General features: G+C 42.3%; 1 protein-coding gene across 1 annotated transcript in view; it reads left to right on the forward strand.

Moving 5' to 3' along the window:
• Nucleotides 1-3,388: 3,388 nt before the first annotated feature.
• Nucleotides 3,389-18,564, forward strand: part of HEPHL1 (hephaestin like 1) — a gene marked incomplete at its 5' end in the record, with an annotated part of 32,956 nt that continues 17,780 nt past the window's right edge. The window contains 8 exons of the mRNA XM_079319085.1: nucleotides 3,389-3,558; nucleotides 11,857-12,101; nucleotides 12,873-13,085; nucleotides 14,929-15,108; nucleotides 16,030-16,284; nucleotides 16,920-17,088; nucleotides 17,763-17,899; nucleotides 18,058-18,189. Coding sequence (XP_079175211.1) covers nucleotides 3,389-3,558; nucleotides 11,857-12,101; nucleotides 12,873-13,085; nucleotides 14,929-15,108; nucleotides 16,030-16,284; nucleotides 16,920-17,088; nucleotides 17,763-17,899; nucleotides 18,058-18,189 — 1,501 coding nt within the window. The remainder of the gene's footprint in view (nucleotides 3,559-11,856; nucleotides 12,102-12,872; nucleotides 13,086-14,928; nucleotides 15,109-16,029; nucleotides 16,285-16,919; nucleotides 17,089-17,762; nucleotides 17,900-18,057; nucleotides 18,190-18,564) is intronic.

Consider the following 18,564-nt stretch of genomic DNA (forward strand, 5'->3'; position numbering starts at 1 on the left):
TCACAGAGTAGACAATCTGCATGAACATCAGCTCATCATCTGCTCAATGGAGAATCAAAGCTGGCTTCAGTCATAGCCAGTCTGCATAAAGTGCTTGTCTATGATCTAATTTCAAGGAACTGACAAAGATCAGCACATCCATCATCTCTCTTCATTGATCTTACAGCCATCACAACTGAAGTATTTTAGTTTAATCATTAACATTAGTTGGCACAAGTCTGGGCTTTAGTGCACTAACTTCAGATAATTCTTGTAATAATTCCTGATTTACTTGAAAAGAAAACTCTATTGGTGATGTTTTGGGGCTCATTCACAAAACGGTATTCAAGATGTTCACCCTTCGGTCCTATGAGCATTGCTTCTGATTGCAAAACTTTGAAACCCAGCCATGCTTTAATTTTAGCCTTCAGAGGGACAGAAAACCTCAGAGCGACCAATAGCCAACCCCTTTGCTGAAAGGATCCTGGACGAAGTGACAAATTTAATCCCATGACCTCACTGCTGGAAGGGAGCTTCCCAGAAATTTTTCCTGATGCAAAGGCAAAACAGCTGTTCTTTCATCTTTTTCTGAGTCACGCCCACAGCACCTCCCCGGAATGCAAATGTGCCTGGGTTTAATGATGTGACAAGGTAATTAAGTGCTAATGTGTGGATGTAAAGGATATACAAGTTGCCAGATCTACTAAGTGCTGAAGCCAAGCTAAGGCGTTTACCAGACTTACAACACAATGCTGATATAAGGTGCTAATGTCTACACATTATTACTGTTACACAAGTAAATTTTACAGTAATAGACAAATAAATTAACTTCATATTTGAATTTTAAAGAGTTATTTTAAGAGGAAAGCAGCCAGGACCCAATCCTAGGTGCATGAGAAGCAATAGAAAAACTAGGACGTAGCACTATTATTATTTAAATGACTATAATGCAGTCAGATGCCAGCTCAGAACTGGACACTCCCCCTTCCTATTCCCCATTAGCTTGATGCATTTGTGGTATATTAGTCCACATATACAGAGATTTAAGCATAACAGAATTCTTGAGTTACAGAAAAGCACACAGACAGGAAGTCATAACAACCCTGACTAGATTAAATTGGCCCTGTTCCCAGTCCTTAAATATCTCTAATGGCATGCAAATGGCTGATTTAAGCAATTGAACAATCTCATTCAAAGTGCACACTGCCCTATGAATAAACATATTTTCTACTCGAATGCAAATGCTTGCTACATTATGACGATGAATATTTGCATACCAGGCAGGAGTTCTTGTAAATGCAGGTTCTTGAGTGACAGGTGATGAAGTTTGTAAATCCCCTGGGCTCAGGAGAGCTCCTCTGGGCAGTGCAGGTATTCCTAAGCCCTGTGACAAGATGGCAGTGGGATCCTGTACACTCCCAGGTGTCACCTTGTCCCTTTTCTCAGCTGCTGGCCGTCTGTCCCACCCCAGGGGCAGGTTCGATGGCTGTGCCACGGGCTGGCAGAGCTCTGTCCCACTGCCATTGTGTTCTCTTTTGCTTTCTAATTACGCCTGTTAGAACCACAATGCTTTTAGTCATCACCGTCTGAGTAACGCAGCAAAGTGACACAATAAAGCAGTGGAAAAGGAAGATGACTTTTAAGTGCCAGTGTTTGGGAAGAGAGGATGCAGATTGACGTGAGAAGACGAGGCTGGGTGTGGTTTGCAGCAGAAAGGTGAAGAGATCAGCGAGGTGTCCGAGGGTATCAGGAAGACTTGTAGGTGCTGTCTCTGAGGATCAGGATCTCTGTGCAACACCTGCATTGTCCTGCTACACAACACCTGTGTGCACCTCTCCTCTTTCTCATTGTTCTTCCATTAACTGACACATGAAAATGAACATCAGCATGTATCAGAGAGAGTTTTGGGGGCCAAGGGATTCCTGCTTTTATAACTGTGTCAAGCTGAACATTTGCAGTTTGTCTGAGTGTATCCTTAACCCACATATACTGAGCTTTCAGTCCTCATATCTAAAGAGATGGAAAGCATAGCCTAAAACCACCAAAAGCTTCTTCAGCAAGATACTGCATGTGTCTGTGTGCCTTTCTCTTAATTTAGATGAGACCTATCGAGGTCCAGGTGGCTGGAACTGAGCTGCTGTGAACAGCACCTGATTTTTTGGGAGATGTTCTGTGACTTCAGAGACACCTGCACACCAGTGAGGAGAGGGGAGCTCAGCACAGCTGATCATAGAGGGTGAACCTCACCCGACTGCCACATAATTCACATCACATCGATGGACAGCATTAAACCTGTGACTTCCAAATCTGTTCCTGAAGCCTCCTGCACCCCTAGTCATGGAAAACCATTAACTTCCACAGGAAGAGGTCAAATGGTTCTGGACCTTAAAAGGGAATTTCACAACTCTTCAAACTTGCAATGAGTCTCAAGATCTGTATTCCAGAACTGCAACTTTTTTTTTTTTGTATCTGTAGTCACTTAAAAATTACTAACAGAGCAGTATGATTTTGCAAAATGTCTTGTCACCTTGATGATATTTTTGGGATGTTACCTTAGTGGTTTAAAATATTCTATCCCATCAAGTACAGGTTTACACTGGGCTTTGCCAAGATGGTAATACAGATGTCCTCTCAGAAGAGGTTAAGCTATAAAGTGAGGGAGTGCTTTTCTAGAGAGCTACGTGGGCATGTTAATTACCAAGGTTAATAAAAGGGTGATCTCTGTGTGCCTCAATTCTTAGGTGCCCAAATGGAAAGACTTTTATAAGGGCTCTGATTTTCAGGGATGCTTGTAAAAAGGTACCTCCTTTTGGGTATTCTAAAACTGAATATAATTAAATCAATTGGACTCTTAATAAATAGATCAGAAAATGCTGAGAAGTACTGGCCAGTTTTTTTTCTCTCTCTAAAAATGCTGGATTATACCTTAGTGTATAATAAAAATAAGCAATTAAGGTGACAGGATCCTGTTTTTGGAAATCTCAGACATGATAAAGAAGTTAAAATAAAAACAATGTTTTAAAAGGGTTTTCATGGGGATGGCAAAAACACTAAGCCCTCTTCTGCCACAGTATGCCATATCACCTAGTCTGGAAAAAGGAGGATTAACAGGCATCCAAACTTCTAAAAACCTCCAGCTGTCTCTAGCCTGGACAGGCAAGCAAGCAATTTACTCACTAACCAAAAGATTGGCAAAGGTCCTGCCATGACAGCAACCTTCTCCCTGCTCTGCATAGCCTGGCTCTCTACCTATCCCAGTCCTAACCTGCTGGAAAGGAGGAGCTTTGCTCTGTCCCTTCCTTATTTATAACTAGTTCAGAGCTGGGAGGGAGGGAGGGATGAGCTGCCCGTGGTGCCTCCTGCTGCTGCCTGCCCCTGCCAGGTGCCAGCCTTGCAGCCAGAGCCACAAATGCCTCCCACTCAGCGTGGTGGCCAGCTCCGTGCCCTGGGCTTCCTCTGCCTCTGGGCACTGGTGGGAGCAAGGACCAGAACTTACTACCTGGGCATTGTGGAGGAGAACTGGGACTATGCACCGTCTGGGAAAAACCTGATCACGGGGCAGAGCCTCTTAGAGGACAAGTAAGTGACTGGGGGCTTTGGTGTACCAAAACTGGATAGTGTGGTTATTTTGCTGCAAATGTCTTAAGATGGCCTTTTCCTTGTTTTTATTCTGATGATGTTGTCATGGGAATTCAGCTTCAAGGCAAGAGTAGGCTTTGATTGATTTCCCTTCCATCGTGGTTGATTAAGGGAGGTGATAGCATGTGTTTGAAGAGGATGTTAATGAATTGATACTTGTCAAAATGCATCAGGTATGGGCTCAAAATCACATGTATTTCTAGAGATGCAGGTATCCATGGGACTTGGTATCAAAAAGCAAACTGCAACTATGCTATAACCAAGCACACTCTTTGCAGTAAAACACAAAACCCTGTTTACTGGCATATGATGTCATTTTAAGTATTTTCCCTGAAAAAATTTAGGGAACTTGGTAAGATATGAAATTCAGATGTGTATAATACCTACGAATGAGATACAAGTCCCTGTATCCATGTAGGGACTTCCATTTTGGAAATGTGCTTAGATAAGAGCTTAGATACACAGCAGTGAATGGTCAGACAGAATTCCTGGTGGTCTCTGAGGCTGGGGAGCACAGGTGAGCACTGTGATGAATCGTGCCCTGGCCAGTGAGAACAGCTGTCTGTTCTCATGTCCACACGGCTGGGGCTGGCTGTGTGATCCTCCCACAGCAGGAGAGCTGGCCTGGATGTTGGATGGAGATGGCTCTGATCCCTGGTGCCTGCCTAAAGAATGATTTGGGTTGGAAAGGACCTTTAAAGGTCACCTCCCCGCCATGTTCAGGGTCATCTTCAACTAAGTCAGGAATTTCAGAGGCACGTCCAGGCTGAATTTGAATTCAGCTTCCATGGATGGGGCATCCACCACCTCCCTGAGCAATGCGTGCTGGTGTTTTACCATCTCCATCGTTAAAAACTTTTTTCTTATATCTGAATTGTCTCACTTTTTGCTTAAAAGCATTCCTTCTTACATCATGGGATTCAAATGTGTGGGAATATTTTTAACAATTCATTGACATTTTTGTCACACTAGAGGCATTTTGGGGGTCCTTCCTCAGTGTCTAGGCTTGAGATTGGAGTGGGAGCTGTGAGTAAGTGAGGAGGTCCTGGTCTCTGTACCAGGTTTGGAGGCTCATTGGAAGCTAGATGCTGCATCCCAGAAGCTAGAAATGGAAATGTACTTTCTGACTTTTCAGGAAATCCCAAGCAAGTCTGGACGTATCTCTAGTGGTAAGTAATTTCAGAATCACTCCCAGATGAATTTCATAAAAGAAACTGTTTTGTCACAAGAAGGAAATGAGAAAGAATCTTATTTTTCAACACCAATTTATGCTTAAGCTTTTAATAGCTAGAGATCCCAGATGGCATCCAAGTCAATAGGTATTACATTTATAGGTAGAATTAAGGGTAAGAGTTTGTTCCCAGCCCATGAAAACAAGCCTTACTGGCAACATTGTTCTTCATTTATATTAAATATCTGAATTTTTCACTTTCCTAGTCTTTATAGCAGAGGATAACTTTTTCCTCTCACTAAACTAGAAGACCTCTCACTAGAGTAGTTCAGCTTTAACTGAAGAGCAGCTACTTATAAATCCACTTCAGCTGAGAGGTCTTCAATAGAGAGATACCACAGAGAGACTGAGACTTGTTCTATAAATTGTACTTTTGAGGTTGTCTGCACTTGGTGCTCCCTGAACATCAAATGGAACATTTGCTTTTAAGTCTGTGACAGAAATGCAATTTTTTTTACGAAATGGCAACACAGGGATGGAAGATACTTTATGTCTTCAGTCATCATGGCAATGTAATAATTACAGAATGCTAATTACAAAAGGTTTACCCACAGAGGATTTCAATCTAGACTACACATTCAAAGCTGGGGAGATGTTTGCCATGAACTCCCTACGTGCAGAATAACTAAGTGATTTTTGTTATTTGTCTCCATTTTTAAACCGTATTGAGTTGAGCCAGGATAAAGTGCTGTATTCTGGAATAATAGTGTGTCTGCATAAGCATGTGGGTTAAATAGTGAACCAGAAACAGCTACTTTGACTATTCACCTCTTTAGGATAATCTCTAATTTAAATTTAAAGCAGTATAACAATGGGCTACTTTTCAGCTAATTAATTGGTTCCTACGGATATTTTAAAACATAGTTCCATAAGCAAAGTTTAAGGATCATTTTCCAGGTAGGGATGGAAATGCCTTTTGAGCCAGCTCTGTTCTGCAAGCAGCAACACTTAGGCTCGCTGAGCCAAGCACTTCTCACCTTGTGAAGCATCCTCACAGCACCCATCTGATGGGGCACTATCCCAGTTTTATTGAGAGCCAAGTGGAGATAAAGAGGTTGCAGACAAGCCGATTATCTTTAAAAGAATTGGTGCATATACTAAAAGGAATGTTTCCTTTGATTCCTGCTAGCCCAGAGAGAGATATAATCAAATCAAATAATTATTCTTCAGTACTTAATGAAAATCCTGAATTAGCAAGTGTGCAGTGGAAAGTGTTACATTACTTGGATCAGATAGTGACATTTAAAGGATGATTTCAATGTTGCTTGCCAAAGTCAAAAATATCATCCTCAACCTTTAGTGTTCAGTAGTAAAGTGGACAAAGGAGGCTCTGGCAGCTGAAGCACGGGGCTGGAAACCAGGTGAGCCAATTCTGGCATCAGACACGACTGTGCTGCTCAGTTCCCGCTGTGCTGGTGCTGAGTGAGCTGCCTCTGGAGCCAGGAATCCTGGTGCTGCATCAGAACCTGCCTGGGTGTGAGCTGAAAACACTGCCTCTCATCAGAGCTGATTAGCCCAAATGAGCCCTGTCTTAGCAGAACTATCCTGCTTGGATGATAATTTTTATTATGCCTTGTCTTACTACAGTGCTCCAGAGCCAGCCTGCTGCTTGCACAGAATAAGTATCTTGCTGGACATCAGTACTTTTAAAAGACTAATGGGACTTTCATCTCTGCTCTTTGTCTTGTCTAAGTTTGAGGCCTCAAGCTGTTTTACTAATTCTCATAATTTGGAGTGTAGTGAGTAAAACCAAGACATTTCAGTCTCTGTTCTCCCTTCAGAAATCAAACTTACATTTTCTGGAATACACAGGGCTTTGGAAATGGCAGGTACAGATCATGGCCACTGAGCATAGGTGAGTTGTGAAGGTGGTCAGCATCCCTTCCCACCTTTCATAATTGGTGGAAGAGCTGGCATCCTTAAACCATGCTGGACTAGACACAAAGGGTACAAGGTGCTCTCAGTGCTGCTGGATGTGCTGCAGATCCCAGTGAGATTTTGTGATGGGTATTGCTGCGACAGGAGAGTGAGCTTGGATGGTTTCTTTAATGGTCAAATGGCCTTTCAAGAGGAAAATTTACCTAGGTGTTGTGGTTTGACATCCACCAGTCATTCTTTCCCCACTGTAGCTCAGCCCTCAGGATTAAAGCGTGGTGATAATCCCTTGAAATTAACTTGATGCTAATTTATACGATGGACGCTTAAATCTTGCTCTGCTGGTGGTAGATGTTGGTAAGTTTTGCCTGATGTGACAGCTCATCTCTTCTCTTTAGGCCACGAATCCAACATTTGTCTGGGCCAAGTGTTGCACCCACCAACACTAACGGGTGTTTTTTGTTACCACAGCACTAAACACAGTTTGTGCAATTTGCCTATGAGGAGATCCCACCCAGAGAAATGACGGTGAAACTGTCGTCACAGATGCTACACTAATGGCTGAGTCACGATGAGGCCAAATAACCCAATTGCAACAGCAGACATGATCATTGTGGGGAGGGTCAACATCAAAAGGGTATTTGAGGTGAAATCCTGGCTCTAATGAAGCCTGAGAGGAGCTTTGTTACTGACTTCAGGGGCAAGTTTATTGTAGGAGGGAAGGCATCATACCACACCAGTGGCACCTCAGAGCCTCATCTAAGATTTTATGGATTTTATTGACCTCTGTGGCTCATGTGGGTCAGAAAAAGCCTAAAACATCATTTGAGGGCTTTGTGTCTCTGTCTTTGAGGACACTCAGCTTTGTTGTTTGACGCTTTGTGGTCAGGGTGCTATCTGGAAAGGTGAGCTGGCACCACTGGTCCCCCTTCCCCAGCCATCCCTCAAGCACAGACATTGCACTGGCCTGGGCACAGGAGTCATGGTTTCCTGGAGGGTTACCTTGAACAGGTTTCATGCCACAGGGGTTCTGGAGCCCTGTGGTAGTCTGGTGCCCTGTGCTGGCTTACTGCAGCCAAAGGAAAAATCAGGGACTTTGAGGAAATAAAATGGTTGTAAACCTAAACCCAGAGTATGCAAAGAGGGAGGAGAGTAAGGAAGGTTTCATCATCTACAGATTTTATGGGATAAACCCATAAAGATGGTTGTTTAAATGGTTAGGAGTGTAAAGTGTATGGAACTTTCATGGAATAATGACAATAAAAAGAAATTTTGCATATGCGTACATTTGCACCCAGGAGTGTACAGTAGCTATTGGGAATGTCAACCACAGGAGAAAATTTGGGACTCCACATTTAGTAGCTATTCTATGCTGTTTTTTGGCACTCAGTGGTGATTACATCAGTAAACAAACTCAGGAGGCTTTGAAATTGTATTTGTGAGGATCTGTCTCCAGGCCACTGAAGAGATGTTTGATTGGCCATGCACGAGATGTCTTCCCATTTCTTACTGCTCTCTGTAACACAGTGCTCATGTAAGCACCTCTTGGAAAACATAACCTCTGTTAGGCTGTAGCCTTGAGATCAAAGGTAACATAAACACAGTAAAAATTATGGCAAAACACTTCTTCTGTGTGATAAAAGAAATGGGTGTAGAAATTACACATCACACCTGGATCTGCCTGGAAATGGCAGATTGTCTGCATGTCTAGTCTTGATTTGGAGTAGAATCTACACGGCACTCTTGCTTTATTCTTTCTGTGGAAGAGTTGTATTGCTTGTCATTGCAGGGAACTGGATGTTTATAATCATGCTTACACTTATTTTAAAGAACTAGAGTTAATTCCCTGTTAATAATTCCCTGTTCCACTCAGGTGCATTTCCAACTTTCTCTGGAGTTTTGTAAGTGCTGAGAGGGGTCATGCATGAAAACGAAATCACACACAGAAATGAAGGCAGGATTTGCATGGCTTTCTTAGTTGGAAAGAGATACTTTATGCTGATTTGCAAACCTGCTTATCTCTATATGTAACCTCAAGTATGCAGGAGATGAAGGAAGGAATTTAGGAAGTTTGCATGGGTGCTACCTCAGAGATGGAGTATCCCCTTTAGAAGAATGGCTGACATGACTTTATTCACCTGAAGTGCAGGTTGATAACTAAGTTGGAAGGAAATAGTTAAAATTTAGAGGAGCAGTTGTTACATCTTCAGCAGATCAGAAAGATGGAAGAGGTTCAAACAGCAGCATCACAAAGCCGCCAGATTAAGCTGGTGGATTAAGGGGTTTGAAATGAGCAGGGGAATATGCAGAGGCAGGGAGAAGCTTTGTCTTCTTGTGACAACAGAGGGATGACAGACAGGAAATATCCTGGCATTAGAGCCAGTGTGGATATTCCATATGTAAAAGGGCTGTAAGCACTCTAATGTGAAGCACAGCAACACCTGTAAAGAGGCACAGAGGTACCAGCTACTTGGTAAGGAGGGTCCCCAAAATCCTCCTGGATGAAAAGGGGCAGTCTAGGCACCTAGAATGGGACTCACAACAGCCAGAGGGCTCTGTTTGCAGGTACTGAGGGCAACTGAAAGGGTGTGGTGAAAACAATCTCTGAACACACAGAGCATCACCTACACTGTGACTGGCTGCAGCTGCTACCCACTGCACCCATTAGAACAGTCCTCCTCTCAGAAAACTGACACTAAAATCCTTATTTTCCCAACTTCTAGATGGCTTTAGGTAGGAGGCAAGCACAGACCCAGATATTACAGCACAGCTTTAGGCAATGAGACTTTCTCAATGCCTAAGCCTAGAGGGGCTTCTCACGGCAATTTTCTTGAACTTCAATTTCTTGAACTGACTAACTGGATTTTGGGATCACAATCTGTGCATTTAAAGGAGTTAGGCTCATGTGAAGCCTTTAACAAAGCCTAACTGAGAAGTGCATTTTTTGGGGTACAATTCTCCTCCTTCAGAAGAGACAGTGTATCCCAGGGGTGTTATGGGAGAGCATGCAATGTTGTCTGGACATAATGACACTGTCATCATGGCAAAAGCATGGCCCCACTGCACCAAAATATTTTGTGGCTGGCAAAATTGGAAAAAACACCTGATGAAAAACATCTCCTGAAAATAAAGACTTTCTGAAAAAATCAATTTGACCTTTTTCTAGAGAAAACTTCTTAAAAACCATTTTAAAAAATCAGTTCATAATTCGAATTAGAGCATAGCCATGTGAATATATTGCCATGAGGTAAGGAAGCATGTGCATTTACACTGCACTCCTACTGACACCACCTCCCACTCTGTGGTAAACACTGGCAGCATCTCTTCCCCCAGGCAATAGAAGGTATCTTCTCCTTGGTGAATGTAGTGTGACTTGCCAGGTCTTGCTATGTGCACAGACTACAGACCTGCTAATTCACTGAAAGTCCAGATTTCTTGATAACTCATTCCTTAACCCTGCTTTTAGGGTGTATTTATCTAGCATACATTATTCTGTGAAGAAGGAGAATGAGAAGCTTCTGTCCCTTCCACCCCATCCTACCCCACTGTTTCTCCCCCAGCAATATCACTGGCAATGTTTTAATTGCTGCCAAAACACATGGCTTTTTATAAAGTGCATATTTCAAATGAAAAAAGTGTACTTTTTGTAAGCTTTTATATCTGGATCACTTCAGGGGTCTGTTTTAGACAGTGATTGTGGAGATTTAACAATCACAGGTATGGGATGTTGTGTTTATGGTGCCATAGAAATCACAGCATCATCAAAAGGTTTGGGTAGAGGCAGAAGTGGATGTCATGGTGAAGAACTTAAAGCAAATTATGCCTTTCAACTTATGTGACATCCACCACTTTAGTTGCTTGCACTTCACAAAAGAATCTAAACAAAATTGGTTAATCAAGTGAACTGACCGGTCAAAAGCCTCACAATAAATGTGAAATTGCTTTATTTCAGGAAAATTTAGTTCAACTTTTAAATGAGTTTTGAAGAAAGCATGAAGGTTCAAGCAATCTTCAGGAAATAGAAAAGCTCACGGTCAATTATGGTGAAATTGGTCACACAATCCCTTGCTTGGTGTGTAGCAAAGGGTTTAATTTCTGCCTTCATTGAGTGTTATAATTAGGGATGAAGATTTACCAGCTGTAACCTGGAGAGAATTAAAAAATGGATTTTATATCATCACACATAGAATAAACATGGGTTATCAGCATGATGTTATAGTTCAGAGGGCAAAATTGATTCCCAGATATGTAAGAAATATTGTCTGGCAACATCTCTGGTCCTAGCTGGAATATTACTTGCCTATTGTGTGAGTTCTTGTGTTTAAACTTTGACAGGGGTAGAGAAATATTTGCTTTCAAAAGAGAGCTTTGCGTAAGATTTGTGGCATAAAGAGTGTCACTGTGCTTGGTTTGTTCAGAAGAAGGGTAGGAGGCAAATTAATTAATTAAAACTTATGCAAGTGTCTGCATAGAAAAGAAGTTTCTGATGGTATGTGGCTCCTTTGATCTGAGAGAAAACTTGACTGGAACCAGTGGTTGTAATGTGGAACTGGATGATATTAGAATGCAAGTGCAATTTAGGCTTCGAAGGGAGCAGGTACTTAAAGTTATAATATGCTAACCACTGACCATATGGTGGGTTCTCCATCACTTGAAGTTGTTATAAACACAGACTCTGGAATGTGGAAGTTATACATTTAATGCAAAACACATTTAATGCTACTCTTCCAGGGAGTCAAGCTGGTTGATTAGAATCTCTCTTATTGGCTTTTGAAAAACCTTAATTTGGTTTTATTTTCCTTCTGAACAGTCATGCTTTCAGAGGTGAGGTTTTGAACCTTCAGAAGAGGGAGAAGCTGTTAATATTGAGCAGCTTGAGGCTGGAGTGGCTAGTCCTCAATGAATGCTTGGATCAACTGTGCTGAGGACAAGATCTGCAAGTGGGATGGTTGTTACTGTACAGAAAGGGGCTTGGGCCCTGCTAGTCCAGTCCTGATGTACTCCTGAGCTTTAACTCCACCAGCCATGAGATGTGTCCCAGGGAACTGTTTGTCTGCACTGCAAGCACCAGTTATCTGATCAGTTCTTTAGACAGGTTTGCTGTCTCTCATATTTTCCCTTCCCAACACCAGGTTTGCTAGCGTGTACGCAACACGAGGAGCCAACCGGATAGGACGTGTGTACAAAAAGGCAATTTTTAGGCAGTTCACAGATGACACTTACTCCCAGGAGATCCCCAAAGCAGCATGGCTGGGGTTCCTTGGCCCAGTCCTGAAGGCAGAAGAAGAGGATGTCTTTATCATCCATCTGAAAAACTTTGCTTCCCGCCCATACTCTGTGCACCCACATGGGGTCTTCTATGACAAGGACTCTGAAGGTAAAATCTGTCTTGCCTTTTCCTTTCTTTTTCCCTGGAGTAATTAATATCATGACTACAAGTCTGTCCAAGTATTTATTGTTATTGACATTGACATCAGAGGACTTTAGATCATCCTCTCATAAACTCATCAGTTGTTGCAGTTGATGACTAAAACCAGGAACAGCATCATCTCAAAACTTTTTGCCACGAACTTTCAACACCTGGGATAAATCCAGTACTAAAACAGGTTAGATGGGTCTTTTTGCCTGAATTATTTTTCTGAATCATAAATCACTGAAACATCTTCCCTCCTTCCTTCTACCTCTAGTCTGTTTGAATAGATGGAGTTCTTGCAACTAAATGTTTTTTTCTCTTTTGGCCTATAACAGACATGATCTAATTTTCAAAATCCCAGACCTGTGCACGTGCATTTCTGTTAGAGGATTGTGTGGATGTGCCTACAGACAGTATTCTCATCAGTTTTCTGTGAAAAAATACACACTGTTAGATGACAAAATTCTAGATGACATGAAGAGACTATGAAAAAATAGAACCTGTTAATGCATTTTAAAGCTTTATCTACCAATAAAAAATGGATTTAAATCCCCATTATATTTGGGGTGAGATTGTCAGAAATTGAGTTTTTTCATAATTTCTCAGTGATTCTGTATTTGTAAGTGCTGTTATTATTTTATAAATACAAGTTAAAATAGAATAAACTACACATCTATTTAACAAAAAACAACTAAGGGATGGCTAAAGTCTTCATTTTTCCTTTTTATGTATTAGGAGCACTTTACCCTGATGGAACTGGCGGTAAAAGCAAAGAGGACGACTTTGTTGTTCCCGGTGGAAATTACACATACACATGGCCAGTAAGGAAAGATTATTCCCCAACTTTGGCAGACTCAAACTGCTTGACTTGGATTTACCATTCTCACATTGACACACCAAGAGATATTGCATCTGGTTTAATTGGGCCTCTGCTGGTGTGTAAAAAAGGTACTGAGCTGGGAACACGGATAGAGCAAGCCCCTCTGCCAAGCTTGGCATCTTAACAGTCATTTTTGCTTACAGGTTTAAACATGATGGTCTAGAGTCTATCCCTACATAGCCCATAAAAAGGGGCAAGGAATAGATGGGCCATTCCAGGAGCATCCCAGGGTAGGTATTGTAGCTCTGGGATAACCCTCTTCCTTTGGCTTCATGATAGGTTTGCCTCGGCTGGTGGAGGGACTGCAGCATGCTCTGTGACCACCCTGTCGTGGCTGAGACCAAAAATAAGCATTCAATCCAATCTGGGGAAGTTTCAGGATGACCAAAGGGCTCATAGCAAAGGACTCACTGTTCAGGAAATCAAATTAGAGCTGGCTGGGTGAATTTGGCATTAGCATTTACGTATTAGAAAGCCCAATCTTTGTAATTTTTTCCACACAGAGAGTATGTATTTATTTTTATTTACAAGTTATATCTCACAACCATATGGGGATGTGCACTGAACAGCCTGTCCTGTGTATTTTATGGCCTGCTAATGTTGTGCTGGAGCCATCATGAGCCAGCCCTCTCCTCTTTATCAGCTGAGCCATTGCCACCTCTCCCGCTGGGCACATGTAACTCTGCCACCTCTTTTCAGTAACTCCCAGAGTATAAAATCAGCCCTGATTTCATACAGTACTTCAAAGTGGAGTAGATTGTATATGTGAAGAAGAGAAAGACTTTAATGTGGAAAAGACAGGCCTGGTTTCCAGCTTAACTCACACAACTAAAATGTCTCAGACTCACATTCTCCTCGAGAGCCTTTGAAATCCACAGAACTGAATATGTGACGCTGAGCTGATAACTACGAGATGACACATGAAGCAAGGAGCAGCATATTCCAAAAAATCCTAGACTGAAAGGCCAGATTATCTGTGTGTTTGGCCTTGAATTCATGAAGGCAGATATCTACATGATGTCATTGCTCTAATGCTCCAGTGGTGGTGGGCACAGGATTGAGAGCAAGACTTGGAGCCTCCTCCCGTAGAGGGCAGAGGAAGTTTGCATGGGATCAGAGATTGATTGGAATGAAGTCTACACCCACCAGTGGATAATAACAGACTACTCAGTATCACCAGTCCTATAGTCTCAGGCTGCTTCCCAAATAGATACTGAGATAAAGACATTGAACTTAGCTGGAGTAAATTCTGTTCATCCTGTCTTCAGCCTTTTAAAATTTAAGTATTATATATTTATATATAATAAGTATTATATATTTAAGTATTATATATTTAGTATATAAAATTAAGTGGTCCTAGATAATGCTCATGGATTCCTTGTCAGTCTGTGGAGAGTGAGCCACAGTGTTTAGAGGGCCACTCAGGGGCTGTGGTTTAGCATCACTTCAGTGTTAATAGTAATGCAGGTTACCACTCATCACTCCTCAATTCCTTGTCAAAAAACCAAGAGTCACTGGTTTCTGGATAGATCCAGCTCATGATCTGGCTCACTGTGCAGGAACACAGATGCTAACACTGACTAAGGGAGAGGGTTGGGTGCAATGGGCCAAAGAGTGGGGAAATGTGACAACAGATATCAGCAGACGCTTGTGCTCATGTTGGACCAAAGAGAAACTGAAATTCCAGCTTGACTTAGCTTAGCTTTGCCTTTGGGAGGCACTCATCTGTTCAAAGTCTGTTGGAGAGTGGTCAAAATTACTTAGAAGGGCAAAATTAGGTGAAATTCATTCTGCCCTGCAGATTATGGGCAAAGAACTGTATTTCCTCGAGTGTGTCAAGGTTATTGTAATTTTTAAATTCAATCCTGTCCCAGGCTTTTTTTATCACTTTCCTTTTTGTTTGCAATTTAGGAACTGCAGATGAGACCACAATAGAAGGGACTGGTGCTGCTAATGCTTTTGCCCTGATGTTTAGCATTGTAGATGAAAACTTCAGCTGGTACCTTGATGAGAATATAAACACCTTCTGCTTAGAGCCAGACACAGTTGACAAAGAGGATGAAGGTTTCCAGACCAGCAACCGAATGCATGGTGAGAAGGACTTTTGGGTAAATGGTGACCTACAGCGGTGACCTACAGCAGTGACCAGGCTCTTTTCAATTCAGAAGGACTTTCTGTCCCCTGTGATGTCTTTCCTTTATCTGTGACAGCAAGGAATGGGTCAGAATGTTGAAGTACTGTGTTGATAAAAGCTTCTCCCTAAAAACAGCAGGACACTTGCAGAAAGGAGATTTGGCTTTCATGCCCAGGTCTGACATTTGCTTAGCATTTTATCTTAGGCAACAGATTTAAGCCTTTTCTTTTCCTGTCCAGCTGCGAAAAGAGCAAAGAAAGCTGCAGAGCAATTTGAGATGTGTGTATTAAAAGAATTCTCAAAAGACTTGTGGATTATGGGCTGGCTGGTATAACCACTCCTGCCTTTCAGAGATATATTGGCCAATGGTAGTTTGTGTTATTTGGTTACTTTGTGGATATTTAGTGTAAGCAGTTGATTCCAGACATTTCTGTGTATTTTGTTGGTTCCAGTGAGCCTCGGAAATAAAATATTTTGCAAAATATGAGTCTCATTCTCCTAGTGTCCTGATACATTATCAGATGTGGAACAGAGCTGACTTTACTGATTTGGCTGATATAATTTTCAAATCTAAATTGCTTAAGCCTGGCATATAATGGTATATTTATGACTTAGGACTAGAGGAAGTAGATTTCAGCCTTGCTAAATAGCTGCAGAACAAGTTAACTTCATTATCAGGCCTTTTTGGTGATGACTTGGCCTTTGCAACATCTTGATGTTACCCAGGATGTTTTTCACAGACACAGACAGAGAATTCGAGGCATGTCAACATCCAGAGCAGCAACACGTATGTTCAAAATGCTCAAGGATCATCCTTAGAAATGGCATTAGAGGCACTTTCCGTCCACCTCTCCTAAAGTCTCCAACTCCCTTTTCAGCTATCAACGGTTACATCTACGGCAATCTGCCCGGCCTGGAGATGTGCGCTGGCTCCCCCATGTCCTGGCACCTGTTTGGCATGGGAAGCGAGATTGACATCCACGCTGCCTATTTCTACGGGCACACGTTCAGCAGCCGGGAGCAGAGGGCCGATGTGGTGGGTCTGTTCCCGGCCACGTTCATCACGGCGGAGATGACGCCCGGCAGCCCCGGGAGGTGGCTGATAACCTGCCAGGTCAACGAGCACTTGCGAGGTACGCTGCTGGAGATCTCCCCTCAAACTGGGAGATGTTTCCAGGGAAAGCAGGACTTTTCAGAAACCGTGATGTGAAGGAATTTGATGGTGATGGTGTGATATTTGTGCGGTGCAAGACCCCAGAAGCAGATATATAATAAACTAGATGTCATAGGAGCAGGCAGTGTGTAATTATCACTGTTGGGAGAATTTTTATATATGGATTCCAGTGGGATTTGCATCAGGCAGAAATGACTCGATTCTGGCAAGCAACAAGTACCTTCAGCAGAAATTGTATTTCAGTGGAAGTCAGGGGGAGATGATGCTATTTTGCAGGTTTCTGGAGGCACTCTGACCTCCAAAATCATTCTACTATCCTTACGCAGATTTAAAAATTGAGTAAATAAGTCCACTAAAGAGTGTCATTGATGTCCATGGGTTTCACCTGCTGCATAAAGTGTGCCACCTTGCAAAGGAAGGGTGTTGGTATCTGACCCATTGTGGGCAGGGAATGTATACTGAAATAGAAATTTACGGTAGTAATTGTTTCCAATCCATGTAGCTCCCAGAGAGTTTTGAATGTGCATTTGTATCCATGAGATTGCTGACTCTGCAGCTGGTCAGGGACTGTCTCCAGACTCTTTCTCCTCCCAGGTGGCATGGAGGCACTGTATGATGTTCAGATCTGCCAAAAAAACCTGTCTCAACCTTCACCAATCAGTCATATGAGAAGATATTACATTGCTGCTGAAGAAGTGCTCTGGAATTATGGACCTGACGGTTATGATAAATTCACTGGGCAGGGTTTGAATGCCACTGGCAGGTAAGGTTTATTGTCAGCTCCCGTTGTGCTTTAATTTCAGGAGTCTGTGTGACACTGCCCCAGTGATTCACATGGGCTAGGTCCTGCACTGTCATTAATTTTAATTGAAAGGGGCAGGGAGGAATGGATTTAAACAGCCTTGTCAGGAAGCTAGATGCATAACATACTCCAAGGTGCCTTCTGGAAGCACTTATCTTACTCCATTAAATCCATGGGGAAAGTGATGCACGCCAAGTTCAACACAGTTAATGACCCTTCGTCGAGAACCTTCAGGCAGCTTTCACACTTACAATTAGTGCAGTTCAGAGGTGCCACAGTGGCAGAATTTCACCCCCCTGATACTACTGATGAGGACAAACTGCATTATAGTGTCTCCCAGAAAAGCCAACAAGGATTAGACACACATTGTGCACAGTTCTTGCCCTAAAATAAGCTGATATAGATGTCTCCCTGAGTAAATCAGGCTTAAACACAAAAATCTAATGTATGATGAACACTCCTTTGTTGGCTAATTCAAAACAGTAATATCTTCCTTCATGTGCTAGAAAAGTGTATGCAAATTAGTAACTTGTGGGGATCACTTCTCCTGTATCTGGAGTAACAACTTTATCTGAAATGAAGGGTTCTGCTTGAACCTTCAATTATTTAACCAGTCTGATTTGCTAATTCCACAGTGAATCTGCAACATATTTCACCCAAGGGACTGACAGAATAGGAGGGCAATACTGGAAAGTTCACTATGTGGGATACACTGATGCAACGTTCAGTAAGAAGACTTGGTCAGAGGACATGAAGCACCTGGGAATACTTGGTACAGTGAATATTTTCCCCTCCTGTCATTACATCAGGTTTGAATGTAGAACTATCTGGACTGAGAGGGAAATTTAAGGCATGCTGCTCTCTCTTCTTTTGGTGGGAATATGCTGGAGACCAGCCCTGTTAATACCTGCCCTCACTCTGTTTTTTAAGGCCCTGTTATAAAAGCTGAAGTGGGAGATACAGTGCTGGTTACTTTTGCCAACAAAGCCAGAAGAAGCTATAGCATTATGGCCCATGGTGTAAGCTTCAGCAAGCTGTCAGAAGGTGCTCCCTACTTAGATGGTAAGTTTTGGCTGCACTACTGCATTGTCACACCTAGAATACTTAAGTCCAAAAATCTGCTGCTGAGCTATGCAGGTTTGCCCTTTTGTGGATGCTAAAGGATGCAAAGGATGATTTGATTAATTTGTATCTACCCTTCATGTCACAATCAGTGGGACTCCACAATTCTGTAAATGTGATGGTTCTTCTCCTGGGTATGAGCCAGACAAGATATCTAAAACTAGAGGTCTATGTTGACAAAAGTCACAAGCACAATCCAGTTTCTATTAGTTCTAATCTAATATTGCTCCATTGCAAGGAGTGGATCTCCTCTGGACATGCTCCAGAATTACGACTCTTAGGATCTGGCATGGTGGCCCTGCTGAGTCTGGCTGT

The sequence above is a fragment of the Erithacus rubecula genome (assembly GCF_903797595.1).
Source record: "Erithacus rubecula genome assembly, chromosome: 1".
NCBI lineage: Eukaryota > Metazoa > Chordata > Aves > Passeriformes > Muscicapidae > Erithacus > Erithacus rubecula.